General features: G+C 40.9%; 1 protein-coding gene across 4 annotated transcripts; it reads left to right on the forward strand.

Moving 5' to 3' along the window:
• The first annotated feature begins 644 nt into the window (after positions 1-644).
• rhbg (Rh family B glycoprotein) lies at positions 645-18,948 on the forward strand. 4 transcript variants are annotated; one of them, XM_030072194.1, is made up of 11 exons: positions 645-1,083; positions 8,156-8,342; positions 9,192-9,342; positions 9,719-9,866; positions 10,975-11,141; positions 13,210-13,347; positions 13,453-13,586; positions 15,076-15,197; positions 15,575-15,648; positions 17,070-17,155; positions 18,902-18,948. In XM_030072194.1, exons 1-10 carry the CDS (start codon positions 900-902, stop codon positions 17,145-17,147), a joined length of 1,383 nt encoding a protein of 460 aa, XP_029928054.1. In that variant the 5' UTR covers positions 645-899; the 3' UTR covers positions 17,148-17,155; positions 18,902-18,948. The 4 variants fall into 4 exon arrangements, with proteins under 4 accessions (XP_029928054.1, XP_029928053.1, XP_029928056.1 ...); XM_030072195.1 differs by lacking the exon at positions 18,902-18,948 and having other exon boundaries at positions 654-716; positions 754-1,083; positions 17,070-17,886; XM_030072193.1 differs by lacking the exon at positions 18,902-18,948 and having other exon boundaries at positions 17,070-17,886.
• Positions 18,949-19,182: the final 234 nt, after the last annotated feature.

A 19,182-nucleotide genomic window follows, 5' to 3' on the forward strand; every position in this document is an offset into this window, starting at 1 on the left:
CTCTGGATCAACACATCTCAAGCACAAAGCACCTGCATGGTGGAGCTGGAGAAGTTGGAGGTGTTCTGCAGTGAGGAGATTAAACTATCTGCCAAGCTTGCACTTTTAAAAGATAAGCGTGAGGACCTCGAGGGAAGACGAAGGCGCAACAATATTTACGTCATTGGCATCGTGGACCATGACCTTCTGATTCTGTTGTCCAGCTGCGACAAGATCTTTCTTCATGTGGAGGAGAAACAGAGCCAATCAGAGGAAAGGTGAGCCCCCTCTGCCCCTTCATCACGATGGGTCATTACTTCCAAACCTGCAAACTCATCCTTCATTAGGCCTTTTGCTCCACCCTGCTGCAAACTGAATGTAAAAGCATCACCTCTTGTGCAGCAGGAAAGACCTACCAGACACTGAGTTTTTAGAGCAGGAGAGAGAGACGCTTTATGAAATCGTTATTTTGGGACATAAAGCACCAATACATGCATTTATTTCCATGGAAAAGGTTACAGATGACTACTTTAAGGTGAGCTTCAACATGTCAGGCCACCTTAAAACGTACAGTAGGAGAAGGGAGGGGCTGAGACAGAGGCAGGTCTGGTGGGCGTGAACCAGCAGAACAAAAACACACAACAAGTAAGACCGATCCATGTGTCTGTCTGCTGGCGTCTCCCTCCACCGCCACACACTCTGCCTCAACTCTGCACTGAAGACACCCCTGCCTGTGTGTGTGTGTGTGTGTGTGTGAGAGAGAGAGAGAGAGAGACAGAGAGAGAGAGGCTGACTGTGGCTTTCTGTGGAAACTCGCTGGATCTTTTATCCCTTTTCATCCCCAACCTGAGCGCAGCCCTCAGAGGCTCGCAGCAGAGCGCTGTCACCCCACCTCTTCCTCCTTCACACTCTCTGAAAACATGACAGACGCGGCGACCAACATGCGGCTCAAGCTGCCGCTGATCTGCATCATCCTGGAGGTGATCCTCATCATCCTGTTTGGCACCCTGGTGCAGTACAACTACGAGACGGACGCCAGGCTGTGGCACGAGCACAAGACCAACCACTCTGACTATGACAACGACTTCTACTACCGATACCCAAGTGAGTGACCTGCAGCCGCCTGGGAGGGAGCGGGGTGGAGGGGTCAGAGGTGACACGAGGGCTCACAGCTGGAGATGCTTTGGCTATGACAAGTACACTGAAAAATATATATATCATAACATATTTCTTTTTTTTTTTTTCAAACAAGATAAAACATCTGTGCCAGTGGGATGAGATAATCCCACTTGTTTCCAATGCAGTTTCACTTTTTTCACAATTTTTTCTGCGAACATAAAGTATAAATATGTTGAAACATTAGGATTAAAAAGATGACACTTGAGTCAAGAAAATAAACTTGATTAGCATTGGAAGCAAGTGGGATTATCTCATTCCACTCGCAAATTGTTAAACTTGTTGGAGGAAAAAACATTTTAACAGTTGATTTTTGACTACATAACTAGTTACGATGAAGACTTGTTTGCAGTGTAATGCATGCCTGAATTTCCTTTTTACCTCTTTTGGAGGATGAGGATATTTGGAGCACCATGATGCAGATGCTGGTACTTTGCTTTCTCCACATTTGCTCAGACTGAGCCTCTGGAAACTTTTGCAGAAATGTGAAAAAAAAAGCTGAAAAAAGTAACAAACACCAACTGATGGTCTCAAAATGAACAGAAATAGTTGCTATTGCTCGAATGAAGCTCAATACATTACTAACACTGAAGTCTTGTCCTCTCTTACATGCACCCTCAGTGATTTTTACCTACGTGTAAGTATGACAGCTTTGCATGCTTTCTCAGCCTCTTCGCATGTGTGGATTATTTTGTTTGTGGTCAGATTGTTGCAACCCTCGCAGCTACTCTGGGAAACATTTCTGAGTCCTGTGTAAAGTGACGAGAAAAAGCTGCTGCAGCAGACACATCCAATTTCCTAATTGGATGAGTGTTTTTGTGGCCTCATTCTCTGTGAGTAAACAGCTCTCAGAGATGTTTTCCAGTCCACTGACGTCCCACGGACGCTGATCCATTGATCTTTCTCATCATTAATTTCCTGATTTATATGGATTGATGGTGTAGAAAAAGCTCATTTCCCCTCCAGACTACAGGTGAAACACAGACCAGTAATTTTGAGTTTCAGACAGTAAAACCCCTTTTTCTAGTGTCTGCAAAAATAAATATTGCCTTATAAAAAATGAAAATATGGACTGTCGGTGTGACTGGATAGCTGGTTTTACAGTTTTAGATTCAAGATTCAAGATTTATTCGTCACATGCACAGGTACAGCAGCAGTGAAATGTAATTGCAACAACTCCAGCACTGTGCAAGTAAAAAATAAAAATAAAAAAAATACAAATAATAATAATAATAACGATAATAATAATAAAAATAAATAAATAAATAAATAAATAAAAATAAAAATAAAAAATAAAAAAAAAATAAAGATAAAATAGAAAGAATATATGACATTCCTATATACAATGAACGACCTATATACAATATACAACAATATACAAAAAGTACAAAAAGTACAAAAAGTACAAGAAGTACAAATAAGTAGAGGGTAAGTACAAATGAGTAGAAGAACTGAGTTGCAAAACCCTGAAGAACAACACGCTCCGGAGGTTCAGAGTTAGTGTGAAACCGTGAGACCAAGTGACACAACCTGACGCCCGGTACTGGGATTCAGGAGCTGTCAGACTTGATCCAGCCTTGTGGAGTCACCCCTTCCCCTCCAGTCACCCATTATATGTGAATTTAAGGCCGTAAACAAAAAACAAAAGTGTCAGAAAAACACTGCATCATCATCATCTTGTCAGCTTTAAGCCACATCAGCGCATCATCACTGTAGATACTTAGAGTTGCAGTCACACACGGTCACAGCTGCAGCGACTGCACCTCCACATTTACATTTGCAGTCACACCTGATTGTCAGCGCCGCCTACGCGTTTACATTCAACTCAACTTCACAGATACTGAATCCTCCCACCGCTCCACCTTAACAAATCAGTCTGAAGTAATGTGTGCTTGTGTCTAGATGTTTGTGTGTGTGTGTGTGTGAGAGAGAGAGAGAGAGAGAGTGAGAGAGAGAGAGCTGGTGGGCGTGTCTTAACAAGTCTGACACTGTCAGAGTCTGTCAATCTTACTGCCACAGGCCTGCAGACCTGCATATCTACTAGGGCCCGACCGATATGGATTTTTTGGGGCCGATGCCGATTCCGATATTAGGGAATAAAAAAAATCCGATAACCGATATATCGGCCGATTAAATTTTTACATTTTTCAATGAAAAAAAAAAAAGACAACCTGCTTTGGATGGCTTAAATATAGTTCTAAACACTTGTTACAAAGATATTAATTGAAGGGAGAACATTTTACTATTTTCAAATACTTTTATTATCAGAAATTGTGTGGAACAAGGAGCATATGAACAATTTGAACATAAAACAAATCAAAAATATGATGTGCAAAAAGGCAGTATCATCATGTCATCATGTTTAGCTTTAAGGTGCTGCCATAGGTTGGTTGTGTTTTTTGCTTTTTGCTTGCTTGATCCCTGGCTTACAGAAGCTGCACAAATATTACAGACTGCTTCACCAGTGACATCCTTGGTGAAGTAGTCCCACACCATACTGCATCCACCTTCTTTTGCCATCTGTAAAAAAACAGTAAGACATAATACACGTTAGTTAAAAAATAACGTTACAAATCTGTCTAGTTATGTGAGCCATTTTGAAACTCAGACATTAAGCATTTGTCTTACTTGTGTTCACATGAATATGGCGTGTACACTCCTGGCCACTTCACTAGACTAAACCTATTACTTTTAAGATGTTGTTGACTGTAAGAAAGCTGATAATTCTTCTTTATGGTTATTATTGAGGTGGCAGTGGGTGTTGGTGTGAGGAGCATCATATTGAGGTGTCTGATATTTTGTCAACCCCACTTACATGCACCAGAGGGTCAAAATACTCTGAACACTTCAACATACTGCTCTCCACACCAACAGCAACACCCACTATCATCTCAGAAAACATAAAGAAATCTCTCTGACAGTGTCAACATTTACAAAGTAATACATTTATTAAAGTAGAATTCATGGCAGGGCTGTTATTGGTGTGCATTACATTGCACAGTGTCTAATGAAGTGGTCAGTGAGTGTAATAAATTACAAATTATTAATAAATTATTATCTGTAGGTAATAGGTAGGTGGAGAAACAGCGTCATAAAAGTCTCTGGTAAAACATGATTTGAAATGCGCCTCTCTGATGTCCTCTAAACGTGCGTTCACATTTTCTTTCCTCCATGAAGTTATAACTTGGACCAGAAACGCTTTTTTCTACCTCAGCGCCACAAGTTAAAAAACACAGTTGGTGCGCTGCTGTAAATGAATGCAGCCCATAATGGTTTTTGCACGGCGACGACGCGTTATCCTAATGTGCTCCGGTCTTATCTAGTCTGCTAGCATGGAAAGTGCTCAGCAAGGTAATATTTAAGCTAGGTCATCCTAACTTTAGCTTGCTAACATATCAGTCAAGTGTGACAAACACAACGAGGCTCGCCATGGGGAATGGGAAACTTATTGAGTTATTGTTTAATTCACAAACTAGTTATAAACTTACCATTGAAGCAAACCGCTGGGCTCAGTAAACACGCTGTCGGCTCTTCCCTCTTCTCACTACTTCACTCTGCTGCTTCACTGTTGAGCGGGACGTGAAAGGAGTCGGAGCGCCCTCTACTGGATACGTAACGCTAGGACATTACTTCTAAGAAAACACCATCTTCCCTGCATTTTACTAGTGGAAAAATAAGTGTTAACATCGGCGTCAATCGGCCAACTTTTGGCCGATTACCGATTATTCCCTAATGGCTATAATCGGCCGATTAAATCGGCCTACCGATAAATCGGTCGGGCTCTAATATCTACCTGTTCTGCAACACCTCTCTCTCTCTCTCTCTCTCTCTCTCTCTCTCTCTCTTTCTCTCTTTCTCTCTCTCTCTCTTTCTCTTCCCCCCTCTCTCTTTCTTGCTCTGTCTCTCTCTCTGATAGTTATGCAGCCATGTGCCTTGAAGTTGCCAACATTCACCATGTTACTTTTTTTTTTTTTTTAAACTGTTTTTATGTAAATAAAAAAGAAAAAAATACAGCATTTCACCCCGTAATTCCATTCTCATCATGGTGGAAAACCTTCAGAAGCTGCATTTCGACCATAAAACGACACTAAAACGGAGTGGGCGTGGTCGTAAAACTCTGAGATAGATCAGGCCGTTAAATGAAAAACTGGAAAATTAAACACATGCACAATCGTAGTTTTGTTACAGCTATTGCCGTTGTAATTGAATGAAAAAAAAAAAAAAAAACAGTAGGGAGTGAAGGTCAGTTCAATATAAGTGTGTCAGATAATCTTTAACCCGACAACTTGACTGTCACATGAGCTAGAAGGAAACTGGCCCTTCTGTTTTATTGCAGTGTGTGCACACAGCGTGCACATCCACGTATAAACAAACAGGTTCACACTCTCCAACGCTGCACATGAATGCATAGCAGTTTTTTTTTTTTTTTTTTTTTTTTTTTTTCTAAAGCAGGATCATGTGCAGCTCGGCATTTTAGCATGCATCGGCCGGTTTAAGTGAATGTATTGTGTGTATGTTCCCTGCAGATAAGGATGGTATGTAAACTACAGATATCGACTGTCTTCCTCTTGTGCAACAGGTCACCTGAGAGCACACACACACACACACACACACCCACACACACAGTCCATACATACAGCAACACGCCACAGGGAGTTTTAGTGATCAGAAAGGCTGTTCTGTAAATGAAAGGTCACAGGTTGTGAAGAGGGTGGGTGGCTTTTTTTTTTTTTTTTTTTTTTTTTTTTTGCACATCGTTCACACTAAAACACTAAAACAGACCTCGCAGTGATGTCGTTATGTGTGTGTGTTTCTTAAGACACACTCAGCCATGTAGAAATGATCAGGAGTGTACAGTCATTTCCATCTTACCCAATTTCCCCTCAGGGATCAGTGATTTATGATTCTGATTCTGAAGAAGATCTTGAGTTAAGGTGGTTTTGGGAAATGTCTTGTGAGCTTAAGGTGGACAAATGGCACCCTGTTTTTGTTTCCTTCCATAGTCTGATCAAAAACCTGCATTGGTGGGGGCGCCCCGGTGGCTCACCGGTTAAGAGCACACACCATGTACCAGGGCTCAGTCCCGATCGCAGTGACCGGGGCTCAAATCCAACCTCAGGTCCTTTGCTGCACGTCGTTCCCTCTCTCCCCTGCCTTTCCTGTTTATCTCTACTGTGACTGTCAAATAAAGCAGACATGCCAAAAAAATCATCTTTGAAAAAAAAAAAAAAAAAAAAAACCTGCATTGGCGGTTGCTTGTTGTCACCGTAGCAACAAAATCAACAGATGCACATGCCGTCTTGTGAAAGATGGTATTGATTTCTCGTTATGTCACATCTTTTCTTGCTCATCGGCTGATGGTCAGGAAGAGATACCTGATGAATATTTCAGTCGGCATATACCCATCATTCAGCGTTTTATGTATCCAGAAACATTTAGTTTTGAAGTGGCTGCTGGTTCGATCCAACAGGCCCCCTGGTTCATCCAAAGATGCAGCTGTTACACCACCTAAGACTAAGAGACCCGTTAGTTTGTGTTTCACTGAGGTGTTTTAGAGTCTCATGGTCTGTTCAGGCTCACTCAAGAGCCATTTAATTTCAATTTGCAAAATTAGAAGAGCAGTAATCCACAGTGCTTTCACTCAAAGAGATCATAAGCCACCGAAACAGCAACTAGAGATTAATCCAGGCCTCCAAAGCTCTTTTTTAAGACAACAAAAATACACAAATAGGCCTAATATAAACATCCTTGTCTTTTTCTTTTGTTGAAAAGGCTGAGGAGAAGAAACCTTTCTTGAACTAGTTTTTATTTTTTTAGTTTTCATTAATACTGTACATCAGTTATACAAAAAAAGCTTTGTTTTTTGTTCTTCTTCTTCTTCTTCTTCTTCTTCTTCTTCTTCTCCTTCTTCTTCTTCTGACTAAATGGGCTCAGATGCCTAAATTCACTCAGAATCAACCTGCGAGCCACCAGTCGAGAGCCACTGCTCTAAAGGCGTTTTCAGAGGCTTTTCCACCCTTTCCCACCCACACAATTCTTGGATGAAAAGAAAAATCAAACCTATCAACCCTCACAAAGCCATATCAGTCAAATTCTAATACAAATTCGCTGGTTTCACGGTGAACTCGCTCACAAATTTCTGCGTTTACCTCATAAATGCAGATTGTGTCAGAATATGTCACTCACTGTACCCAGCAACCCCTGTGTTTGCATCAGTGTCCCTGCGGATGGCACCAGGAATCTGGGCCAAAATGCCAACGGGGACGCTGGCAACACCTCCGGCGGCCATGCCAATTACCGGTCGCCATGGCAACAGCAGCCACAGCACAGTGCGATATTGTCTATCAGTTTCCAGCAAACAAGGACAGCTACAATGCAGCTCTGGCAGGTTGTGTGAATCAGGACAGAGAGGAGGATTGAATGAACCCCCGGGATGCAAAAGGAGCATTTCACCACCATTTCAGAAAAGTGACAAAATGATTCAAAATGATTGGTGGGACATATAAAAGGAAATTATCATGCTTTTTTTTTTTTGAAGCATAGAAGTCCTTAGTTAACAAGCGATCACCTCTCAGGAGCATCTATGTTGTAGAGATTGTGAGTGATGTGCTTTGGATGATTGCATCTTTTCTGAGTCACAAAGTGAAGGTCTATCTAGGCCAGATGAACCTGTGGAGTTTCCATTGACTACTTGTTATATAACCACTGATTCACAAAGAGCGGCTGTTTTCAGTGACAAAGTCCTGAGGTGATACAGTCGCTGGCAGGAACCTGTGCAGATTTTTCTGGATGTTGAAGCAGACCATGATTAAAATTCTTGCACAGATTGACCTGGGTTTATTCATCACTGATGTGCCACCGTCATACCTTTTTATTCACAAATTACACATGACCATTTTAATGTAATCGACACATTTTCGTCCACCTGCATCCTTCCGACCTCTGTGGGGTTTTCTCCATCCTTTTTTAGTCTCATCCTGCGTTTTTCTGCCCCGTGCAGGTTTCCAGGATGTGCATGTCATGATCTTCATCGGTTTCGGCTTCCTCATGACCTTCCTGCAGCGCTACGGCTTCAGCAGCGTGGGCTTCAACTTCCTGATCGCCGCCTTCGCCCTGCAGTGGGCCACGCTCATGCAGGGCTTCTTCCACGGCATGCACCACGGCAAGATCCACATCGGGGTGGAGAGGTGCGTGATGAACATGTGCACACACCGGGGATGGGACAACACGGACAATACGATACATGACAGGGACTTTAAAAATGTTTCAGTATATGCAAATGATCAGTGTTCACCTGCATTTTTTGTTTTGTTGTACACACAATGCATTTTTTTTTTTATGAGGCCTGTTCAAGAGGTTAGCACACACATTGCCCCAGTTTGCATTTTTTCCAGTCACGTTGTGCACCCATTTCAAAAAAGTTTGCACCTTTCTACCGAATAGAAAGCCCAATTTTATGAAAAGAACATCTTTCCAGTGGTGAATTATTCCTTTAATTTTTCTTTCCTAGATTACCTAGCATTGTTATAGTACAGCATATTGAATTTAAATGGATTGTCCCATCCTTAACACACACACATGCACACTCTCACAAACACACACACGCACACATATACACACATAAACACACACAAACCATGGACACCTTGCAAAATACTGAATATGCAAGGTATGCTATTTAGTTTTATTGCCCTCTCCTTTCTCTTGAGTGCACTCCAAAGCACACCTGTTCACACCCTCAGGCATGTAGGAACACGCATGTACACGCGCACACACACATACACACAGACACACATGCACACACATCACTTTCTCCCACCTGTCGTCTGCTGCAGCTCTTCTGCACAAAGACAACTCAAGGAGCCAAACTGCACAAAAATTGAATGCAAATGCAAACAGATGTTGATTTGGCATCTGACTATTTACCTTTAATACTGCAGCCTAATGATGCAAGCTGCACTTTTTACTGTTCTTATGTGCTACCACTCGCTAAATCCTTTGCAAATGGTGTTTCTCGCCGACTCTGTCCTCTGCAGCATGATCAACGCTGACTTCTGCACCGGCTCTGTGCTGATCTCGTTCGGGGCCGTTCTGGGGAAAACCAGCCCCGTCCAGCTGCTGGTCATGGCGTTGTTTGAGGTCACCCTGTTCGCCGTCAACGAGTTCATCCTGCTGTCGGCTCTGGGGGTGAGCACCCATAGTTTATGTGAAGAGTCCTATTCCTGAAATGCTATGTATCTTTTTTTTTTTTTTTTGAAAGAAATATAGTAAATTAACCTCTTTAAAAGCAATAATCATGCTTTTTCATATTTTTCTACTCTTTATATCTAATTGATGTAAAAAACGAGGCACTCTTAGTTTACAGTAAATGTGCCATTATTTTGATTTAATGCTATGCTATCAATCATTTTCAAAGACTAGGTTTCATTTTTCAATCAAATGCCTTAGATCTCATTTTGGGATTGCACTCCTCATGTGTAGAGTCTTCCTTAAGTAATTTCCTGGACTGGCACAAACACTGCAGGCCTTAAAAATAACAGGGTGTGAACTGACTTTCCCTCAGGCCAGGGACGCTGGTGGCTCCATGACCATCCACACGTTCGGGGCGTACTTCGGCCTGGTGGTGGCCCGGGTGCTCTACCGGCCCAACCTGGACAAGAGCAAGCATAGGAACAGCTCGGTGTACCACTCTGATCTGTTCGCTATGATCGGTAAGACTTCTCTGATGCTTCTACTGTTCTTCTACTTCTAGTTTAAGACCTGCAGCTGTGATGAAAGTACATTTTTGTCATCCGGCTTTCCACATATAATCATAATGCATCGATTTCAAAGAAAGAAACTCGAGTTCACATCTTGAAAGCACACCATTTTGAGGCTTTTCTATACTTTTTGATTGTTTTTGATGCTTGGAAACCCTTACCAGTACCAAAAAGCAGTATGATATGTACCAGTACACCTGCCTTCAGCCTACTGTAAGACTGTGGACACACTGATCCAAGGTGCCTCTGGCTGTTTTTTTAATTGTTTTTCAATGAGGAGTGTCCATTTGCATCTGCTCTGGATTTTTCTGGATCTCACAAACAGAGAAATGCAGAGAGGCTTAACTTTTTATTTTCGACGTTACTGTGTACAAACTTTCCGTCAAACGTCTGTCCATACAGTGACGGATCAGCGTGGCCACAAGCAGAATAACAAAGTGGAGCCCCTTTAATCGACTGAGATTCATTGTATTTACCCAAATTAAACTGTGGCGTTAGTATGGAGGAAATCCCTGCACAACAACTGATGAATCAAACAGGAATCAGTTATATTTAGTGCAGTTTACAAAGATTTCTGGTGATTAAAGTCAAAGAATTGTCCTGTTCGGCTTTAATTTAGATAGATAGATAGATAGATAGATAGATAGATAGATAGATAGATAGATACTTTATTCATCCCGCAGGAAATTCGCAGTTTTTCAGCAGTATCCACAGATTACAGGTTAAATAAATCAATAAAAAAAAAAGATTAAAAAAAAAAAGAATAAGATCTAAGTACAACAGAATAAGATCTGAGTACAACAGAATAAGATCTAAAATGTGCAACCGTGTGCATGGGTGTATAAAATGTGCATAGAGGTAGGTCAATGTGCAAATTTAGAAGAAATATACAGTATACACATGATAAATAGCAGTAAGCAATATAAACACTATAAACAGGATTATAAAAAAAAAAATAGAAATATGAACAATTTAAACAGAAGTATTAACAATTTAAACAGCAGTGGAAAATAACCTAACCTAATTTACTGTAAGTTCTTCTTGTCGTACGTCTGCTTAGGCACCATCTACCTGTGGATGTTCTGGCCCAGCTTCAACTCTGCCATCACAGCCCACGGAGACGACCAGCACCGCACTGCCATGAACACCTACTACTCCCTGGCAGCCTGCACCCTGTCCACCTACGCCCTGTCCGCCCTCACGGCCCACGACGGCAAACTGGACATGGTGAGGACACGGAGGCGAACACCGTGACCGAGGCGTCCAGCCGCCATGAGGGATGCTCAGTCCGGAGTTCATGCCAGTCCTTTCTCAGCTGATTTATTGACTTCTAGAGTTTCACTGTTACAGTCGATAGGAGCACTGAAAGGAAGGACAGTTAATTTAGATAATCATTTAATCAATCATTTAAGTCATTTCTCAAGAACAAAAAAAAAAAAATGCCAAACCTTTGCTCATGTCTGCTTCACTAAGATGCTGAGATGATCCTCATTTTCGCCGTTCACATCATGATAAAATAAACACGTCAGGTTGTTTTGGCGGCTGCTCAAACTACGGAAGCAATTTGACGTAATAGCAGGTGTGGGCTTGCATTAAATCAAAAAATGTCTGTTAGTAGTATTATATTTTAAGTCTAAGCCCAAACAGGCATTGAAGTGGAGAGCAAACCGGAAAACACTTCAATCAGGAGAGACTTATAAGAGAGAATAAGGTTTTTGAAGTAAGATTAGATGTATTAGTCAAGAGGAGGAAATACTCTCTGGCACTTTGACCCTGGCAGGAAGGAGATCACCGCGGGAGGCCAGCCCATGAATTTAGTGCCTCTGTATATGAGGGAAATTCTCCTGGAGGCTAGACTCTGGAGGTGATGATGAGGAACCGGAGAAGTCGACGTTGGAACGCCTTCATGTGAAGGAAACTTCTGATGGGGGGATTTGATTGGAGAGGGATCTGGCGCTGGAGGATGGTCATGAAACGCTACAGTGCTCAATGACAGCTGAGAGGAGAGAGAGCGCTTTTAAAGTTTGGCGGCTTACAAACGATTGGCTAACGGCGAGCAGGTCAGGTTGTGATTGGTTGCAGACAGGAACCAGCAGGCTAAGCTTCATTTCCACACATTTCCAACGTTCCTATTGATATTTTTTCATTGGCGTTATAAGCATTTACCTGAATTTCTTAATCAGAGAGCCTTAAAAAGTTCCTAGTTCCATGCACTGACCATACATAGAATAAATATTCCTGTGACTCGAAAATGGATAATAGAAAAGTGCAAGGTAAAAAACAAAGATTCAAGGGGATTTCATAGAGAAAGGTTTTCAAACATCTCGACCTTGTCAGCAGTGCAGACCTCAGGTTATCAGGGTTTGAAAATCATCACAAGCTCTCTCACAAGACAAAGGTTCACGAGTGTGTCACCGGAAGATCATCCAAAAAAAAAAAAAAAAAAAGATTTGAATCACATGGCGTCTCAACAGGTGACTCAAACAGGGTAGCGTCTTCGCTGCATCCTTCGAGCGATCAGCTGTCGATAGTAAATCACATGGAAATCAAGATGACACATTCCTGCACGGATAGCAATCAGACCCAGAAGACAATCATATGTGTTGCAACGACATGAGAAGGGAGTGCACATACCGTGTAGCCCTGTTGACAGTGAAGACAGACTAATCACCTGCTGGGATCGAGGAGTCTGCTGAGTAAATCAAATATTACACCCACACACCTTGTGAAAGAGGCAGGCGTGTTGCAAAACGATCAATTCGTTGGAACTTATCCAGATATATTAGACGATCTCAACTCCTCTTCATTTGTCTGGCTGCAGCCTCCACCGGCTTGCATGTTTCCTTTCTTTTGCAGATTGCTGATTTAGTTATAAAAGCTTTTATAAAAGGCACAGCTGCTCTGGAGGCAGAAATAACAGATAAAGACAAATACTCTGATCTGCAACAGTTGCTGAGTTGAGTCCTGGGCCGGTGTTTCCCAGCAGAGTTGCGCAAAAAGTGGTCATGTGTTTCCTAATTTGTCTACAACCTACCTCCAGCCTCTCTCCTTGGCGTTTATTTTGCTGATTTCCTAGTTGGAGGCCACTTCTCTTTTACATGATCATTCAGCATCAACAGGAATGTTGTCAGTACTGTTTCTCTTTTCCTCGCACTCTTTACGATCTGTTGTTTTAATTTAGTTGATCCTTGATTTGGTGTGCTATTGTCCCTTTAGGTCAAGTTATATGTGATGCAGCTGCAGTAAAAGATAATGTAGTGACCATGAAACGAATTAAGTTTTCTTTTCTCTGTAGGTCCACATCCAAAATGCAGCCCTGGCCGGTGGAGTCGCCGCAGGAACAGCCGGTGAAATGATGCTGACGCCTTTCGGCTCCATGATCGTTGGCTTCTTGGCCGGCATCATCTCCGTCCTGGGCTTCAAGTATCTGTCGGTGAGGGCGACTCGGCCGTTCTGGCTTTACGTTTCAGTCACACCAAGACGTAAATCAGACACTTAACCTTGCAATCCTCCTCAAATTTTCTCCTCCTCCTTGTAGCCCATCCTGGAGGAGAAGCTGAAGATCCAGGACACCTGTGGGGTTCACAACCTGCACGGCATGCCCGGCATCCTGGGCGCTATAGTGGGCGCTGTCACCGCCGCCTTGGCAACCAGGGACGTCTATGGAGACGGGTGAGTGTTTGTTTTACCGGTGCTGCTGAAGCATGTAATACACATTACAAGCCAAAACACCTGTGTTGGATGACCTAATTTATTATTTTTTTATTATTATTTCAGATGCTGTATGTTCTTATTAATAAAGATTGTTATGTTAAATGGCATTTTGTTACACACTGACTTTGTACACACTGGGGGGGACCTCATTATGAAATTTGCTTAGGGCCCGAGTTTGGCCAGGAGCGGCTCTGGATACACAATGAAGTACGAGTCTTCCTCCCGTCAACATATTTGTTTGACATGCCCTTGAGCAACGCACCAGTCCCATAAAGGCCCCATTGCTTGGAAACTCCCAGGCATTTAAGTGTGTCCCTTTATGGATAAGAACACAGAGCATTATTGGAAAGGAGTGCCTGTTCTCGTCAGATCTCTCCTAGATTTAAAAAAATAAATAAATAAATATCAAAGACTGCTGATTCGCAAAATTTCACCTAAGGTTGTTGTTTTGTAGATTGAATATTGCACAGATAAGCTGGTAGTGCTTGAGGGAGAGTGACATCACAGTGAGTGTACTGGGAAAGGATCAAGTATCTTGGCCTGACTGTTTTTCATCTGAAAAAATAAGGGGAAAAAACAACAGGAGTGGTTTATCCTGAATTTCCAGATTTTCCCATAAGCTGTTTGAGTAAGATAATGTGAGGGCCAGAGAGCTGCACGCAGCTGCAGATAGTTTCACTGCGACTACTTTCTTTCTGTCTTTCTTTTATTTTTCTCAAACAGATCCAACAAATAAATCACCAAATTGAGGATGCAAAAAATATCTCACAGAACAATACATCACACAGCTGACATGGCCCTTCTTTTTTCTTCTGAGTTCCTCGACCTTATTTTTGTCCATTAATCATTGTTTGTTGTTGCATTTCAATTTTTTTTTATGTTTTTCGCCACACCAAGGCTATTCCAAAAGGCCACCCCACAAACTGACATGCACATGTTTTTAAAAGCTTTAAAAGACCTGGAAAAGACAACACAACTATACGGAGTAAAATGTATAATCTCCTTTTAACTGTCTGTTTAGAAGTGTAATGTGTCTTGCACCATCAGTCAGGAAGCCAGTGTCACCAAGACAAATTCCTGCAGACAGTGGTGGAAGAAAATCTACCACAAAGGGAAAACACTTCAGTAAAAGTACCAGCAGTAACATGTACTGCCGTGTATTTATGAAGTAAAGTAAGGAAAGTAAAAGTAGCCCCTTTCAGAGAGTTAAATTATCGCTGCATTTACCTGTTAGAGGTATTTTAATGTTGCAGCTCTAACTGCTCCTGTTGGCTAGTTTGCACATGTTTTGCATGGAAAAGCTGTTTCTGCAAAGTAACTAGTGACTCCAGTTGTCAGATAAATGTAGTGCAGGAAAAAGTTGTTTTTGGCAAATAAAGTGTTTCTGATGATGATGATGAAAAATGCATGACTTAACACTGCTATATTGGGTGTCTATGTGTTTCAGTTTGGAGGACGTGTTCCCTGACGTGGCCAAAGGGGAGATCGAAGCGTCGTTCCAGGGCGTCCGGCAGGCCATCTCCCTGGCGGTCACGCTGGGCATCGCCCTGCTGGGGGGGCTCATAGTCGGTAAGTACACACCAGATCCCCGGGATGTGTTTGATAAATGGGAGGAGCGCTTTTGTAGAGCCATAAAAGAGTCAAAAATGACAATAAATAACATTTATACTGCAGAAAATGACCATACACATGGAGGTTGGTAGGGTTATTGATACTGGGTGATTTATACTGAAACAGCATTTAAACATCACATGATGCTGAAAGACAATTAATTTCCTCAGACTGAGGCAGCTTTCACTGCAGGTTTTGCAGACCGACACCCAGTTTTTCCACAGCTGGTTGTGAAAAATCCAATCTTCACCTTCACTGCATCAGTGAAACCTGGCATTTAAAGAGATCCAGATTCTCATATATATGTTTTTTTTTTTTCTTTCTTCCTATTGTAGGATTCATTTTGAAGCTGCCCATCTTTGGTGCTCCTCCTGACACCATCTGCTTTGAGGACAGCATCTACTGGGAGGTGAGTTTTACACCTTTATTCATTGTTTTGGTGATTCTTCATATGAAAACCACCTTAAGATATAAATGTGGCTGTGTTGGTGCTTTAAAAATGCCCTACAAAGCACAATATAAATACCAAAGATATTCAGTAAAGTAAAAAACAATACAACAGTGTACTCACAATAAATTTAGATATGTAAAAACATAAATCAGAATCAGAATAAGAGTACATTATTGATTCCTGAGGGGAAATTGGGTAAAAGTGCTATGGTGCCATTTTTCCTCTTAATTTGTCTAAAGTTTGAGCTCAACGTAGTGAATATGATTGATACTTTATTCATCCCGAGGGAAATATGTGTATAAAAAACAATGAATGGCAGAAACTGGAAAGTTAAACTAGAGGTTATAAATCTGAAACTACACACCTAAACATTTGGAAAGATGAGCTCTCTCTAATGGTGAGGTAGCCTCACTTTCAGTCTGAAGGAGACTGAAGGTCCTGCTGTAGTGTGATTTGGACACCAGATGGCGTGCTTTCACCAACAACCGCACAGCATTGGCTCAGCTCTGCGGACTCAGGCAGTACCGCTGTCTGTCCACCAGGTGGAGCAAGTGCACACTCACTGCATGATGTCATCCAGCAGGTGCACAGCACAGCGCCCCCCCTGGTGACATGAGGCGCCTCCACCCTGACTGGCAGCATTTAGTTTTACTTTTGTCTTCCCACAGTTCAGTGCAACATGACAGGGAATGAATGGAAAAATGTTCTTTTTTTTTTTTTTTTTTTTTTAATTGAATGTAACAACATGAGCATTTTCTTGAAAGACATTTCCACTTCCTGTTTTTGTTTCCTTCTTTTCCTTTGACATATAAAAAATAATATATAAATCCCTTCTTGAGTTATATTTTTTTACTAAAGATATACATATATATATATTTATATATATATATATATATATATATATATATATATATATTGTATTTTTCTGCTTATTATTTTTACTTCGTTTTTTTTTGCGCTTAAAGCACCTTTAAATCGCTTATCACATTTTTTAACACTCAGAAATTACTTTTTTTCCTACTTTTTATTATCATCATTATTATCATTTGTCCTTTTTTTTTTTTTAATAATAGTTCCTTATCTTTTCTCTGACCTCTCCTTGCATAAATGTATGAGGTTATTTGATGTTTTTCATGCTGATTTCAGTGACTCCAACTGTGACTTGCATTTCAACTTTTAATAATGATTAAAAAAAAAAAAAAAAAAAAAAAAAACAACTTTACAGGAAGTTTGTGACATTTTTACAATTTGCATTTTGGGGAAAAAATTTGTCACAGAAACCAAAAGAAAGCTTGAGCAGGTTGAAGTTGTAACCCATCTCTCTCTCTCTCTCTCTCTCTCTCTCTCTCTCTCTCTCTCTCTCTCTCTCTCTCTCTCAGGTGCCTGGTGAAGAGGCCGGTCATGACGACCAGCTGACCACTGTGAGGACAGAAGAATCTGAGAAGCTCAACAGTTAGACACACACTCTCACACACACACATACACACTCATAATATCCCAGCACTTGAGATTTATGCTCTGTAGTTTGTGAAATTAAAGGTGGAGGTGCTTGTTTCTGCCCTCCTGACAGCCACCGCCTTCAACATGCAGCCACATATCTGTGTTTATGTGTAAAATGTATAAAAAAAAAAAAAAAAAAAAAAAAAATGCCACTGTCACTTCATAATATGACAGATCGCTATACTACCTTTTGGCCACTAGAGGACGCTCTGGAGCTGTATTGGTCTGTGCCACAGGCCTGTGAAGGCAGTGAAGGGGCTGCACTGGGAAATGACTTGTCTGTTTGATGAAAAAAAAAAAAAAAATGCTGTCTAATTCCCCCCCCTCAGCCCAGCCAAGACATATTTACAGAATTTAATTTCAACAGCTTGGTAAAAAACCAAAGACAAATAGATTCCCCCATAGCCAGAAACATGGAATCAAAAAAAAAAAAAAAAAAAAAAAGTGTAAAAAATAAATAAATAAAATAAAAATAAAAAATGAACTGAGTCCTGAGAAACTGAGAATAAAAATGGGTCACATTTTATATCAGATCAGGACATTTTTATTTTTTTTCTTTTCTTTTCTTTTTTTTTTTTGGTTTAAAACAAAAGTATTCAGTAAGAAAGAATGCATCAGTATCATGAAACATGTTTTTTTTATGTGTGCATTTTCTCTTAATACTTTAGGGTCGGGGTTTTCTGTGACTTTTTTTTTTTTAAAAAAAACATGTATTAGACTATTTGGTATTAGTTTGAATAGAAATGTTATTGTCATTCAGTTATATACATTAAAATCTACTTTAGCCTGAACTGTTATACAACATCCACTGTGGTTCATGGACTTTTCGTCTATTTTTTTTTTTTTTTTTTTTACTATAGTTGTGAAAAAGAGAGGCCTTCCTTAGCTCAAGAGGAGAAACTGTGCCTTGAAACATAAATGCACAACGATGGTTTATTTCGACAAAATAAATTGTTCAATATGTTATTGTGTCATTCATTCATTGCTCTTTAAGCTTCATTGTACCTCATATATTTAATTTATAAGCAAAGGGAAACTCACTAAACACTAAAATATTTTAAGGGAAACCTTTATTTAGCTTTTTTTCCTGAGGAGGCCCTAACTTGGTGTAACTTCACTCAGCTGGATCCTGTTTGCCAGGATGTGCAGCAAACTGTTAATTTATGTTGTTAAAGCTTCATGCCAACCTGAGAAAGTGGGTGAGAGGCGACTGGCAGTGGATGCAATCAAGCCGCTGCTTGTTATGATGAAGGCCAGTCCACACTAATCCTCTCTTTCTTGAATACTTAATGACGATATTGCAATCTCTGTGGAAGGGGTTAATGCCTCCAATCCAGATGGGGTTTTTCTCTCACCGCGTAATTAACACAGTTTCACTTTCGGGGATCAAACAGCCGAAGAAAGCGGGTGTCCTTGTTAGATATGGGCTCCTCGGGGCCCGGCGTATGAGGGATGATTAATGCCTCACAGGAGGAGGAGGAGGAGGAGGAGGAGAAGCAGGAGAGGCATAAGCAACAACACACCAATATTTTGAGTGTATTTATTAGGAGATGAACTTTCATAGAGACTTCAGAGGGTTTTCCTTCAAGCTGATGTTACACTGTGACACAGCAACTTGTTTTTTTTGTAAATAAATTGTATTTGCATCGCACTTTTCAAAGCAACTGCTACAAAGTGTTTCAAACAGAAAATAAGACCTGAAAAAATGCATACACACACACACACACACACACACACACACACACACACACACACACATACACATACACACAAACATATATTAATACTGTTATTTTAGGAGAAAGCCAGTGAGAACAGGTGTATTTTCAGGCATTTTCGGCAGATTAGATTTGATTTCTCCTCGACTTTTAGGAGGATTGCTCCAGATCTGAGGAGTCATGATGCCATCAGAGAAACAAGTTGCTAACAAACATCATGGCTTTAAAGCGAAGTTGTTCCTTTTTTAACCTCTTTTTCAAAATAAAAGTAATT

The sequence above is a fragment of the Myripristis murdjan genome, chromosome 16 (genome assembly GCF_902150065.1).
Source record: "Myripristis murdjan chromosome 16, fMyrMur1.1, whole genome shotgun sequence".
Classification (NCBI taxonomy): Eukaryota; Metazoa; Chordata; class Actinopteri; order Holocentriformes; family Holocentridae; genus Myripristis; species Myripristis murdjan.

What these genes read in the sequence shown, in the direction of transcription:
- rhbg (XM_030072194.1), top strand. Translation starts at nt 900, where the DNA reads ATGACAGACGCGGCGACCAACATGCGGCTCAAGCTGCCGCTGATCTGC. An exon ending in ACGACGGCAAACTGGACATG is followed by an intron (nt 11,142 to 13,209) that starts GTGAGGACACGG and finishes TTTTCTCTGTAG; the next exon opens with GTCCACATCCAAAATGCAGC. An exon ending in GCTGGGGGGGCTCATAGTCG is followed by an intron (nt 15,198 to 15,574) that starts GTAAGTACACAC and finishes TTCCTATTGTAG; the next exon opens with GATTCATTTTGAAGCTGCCC.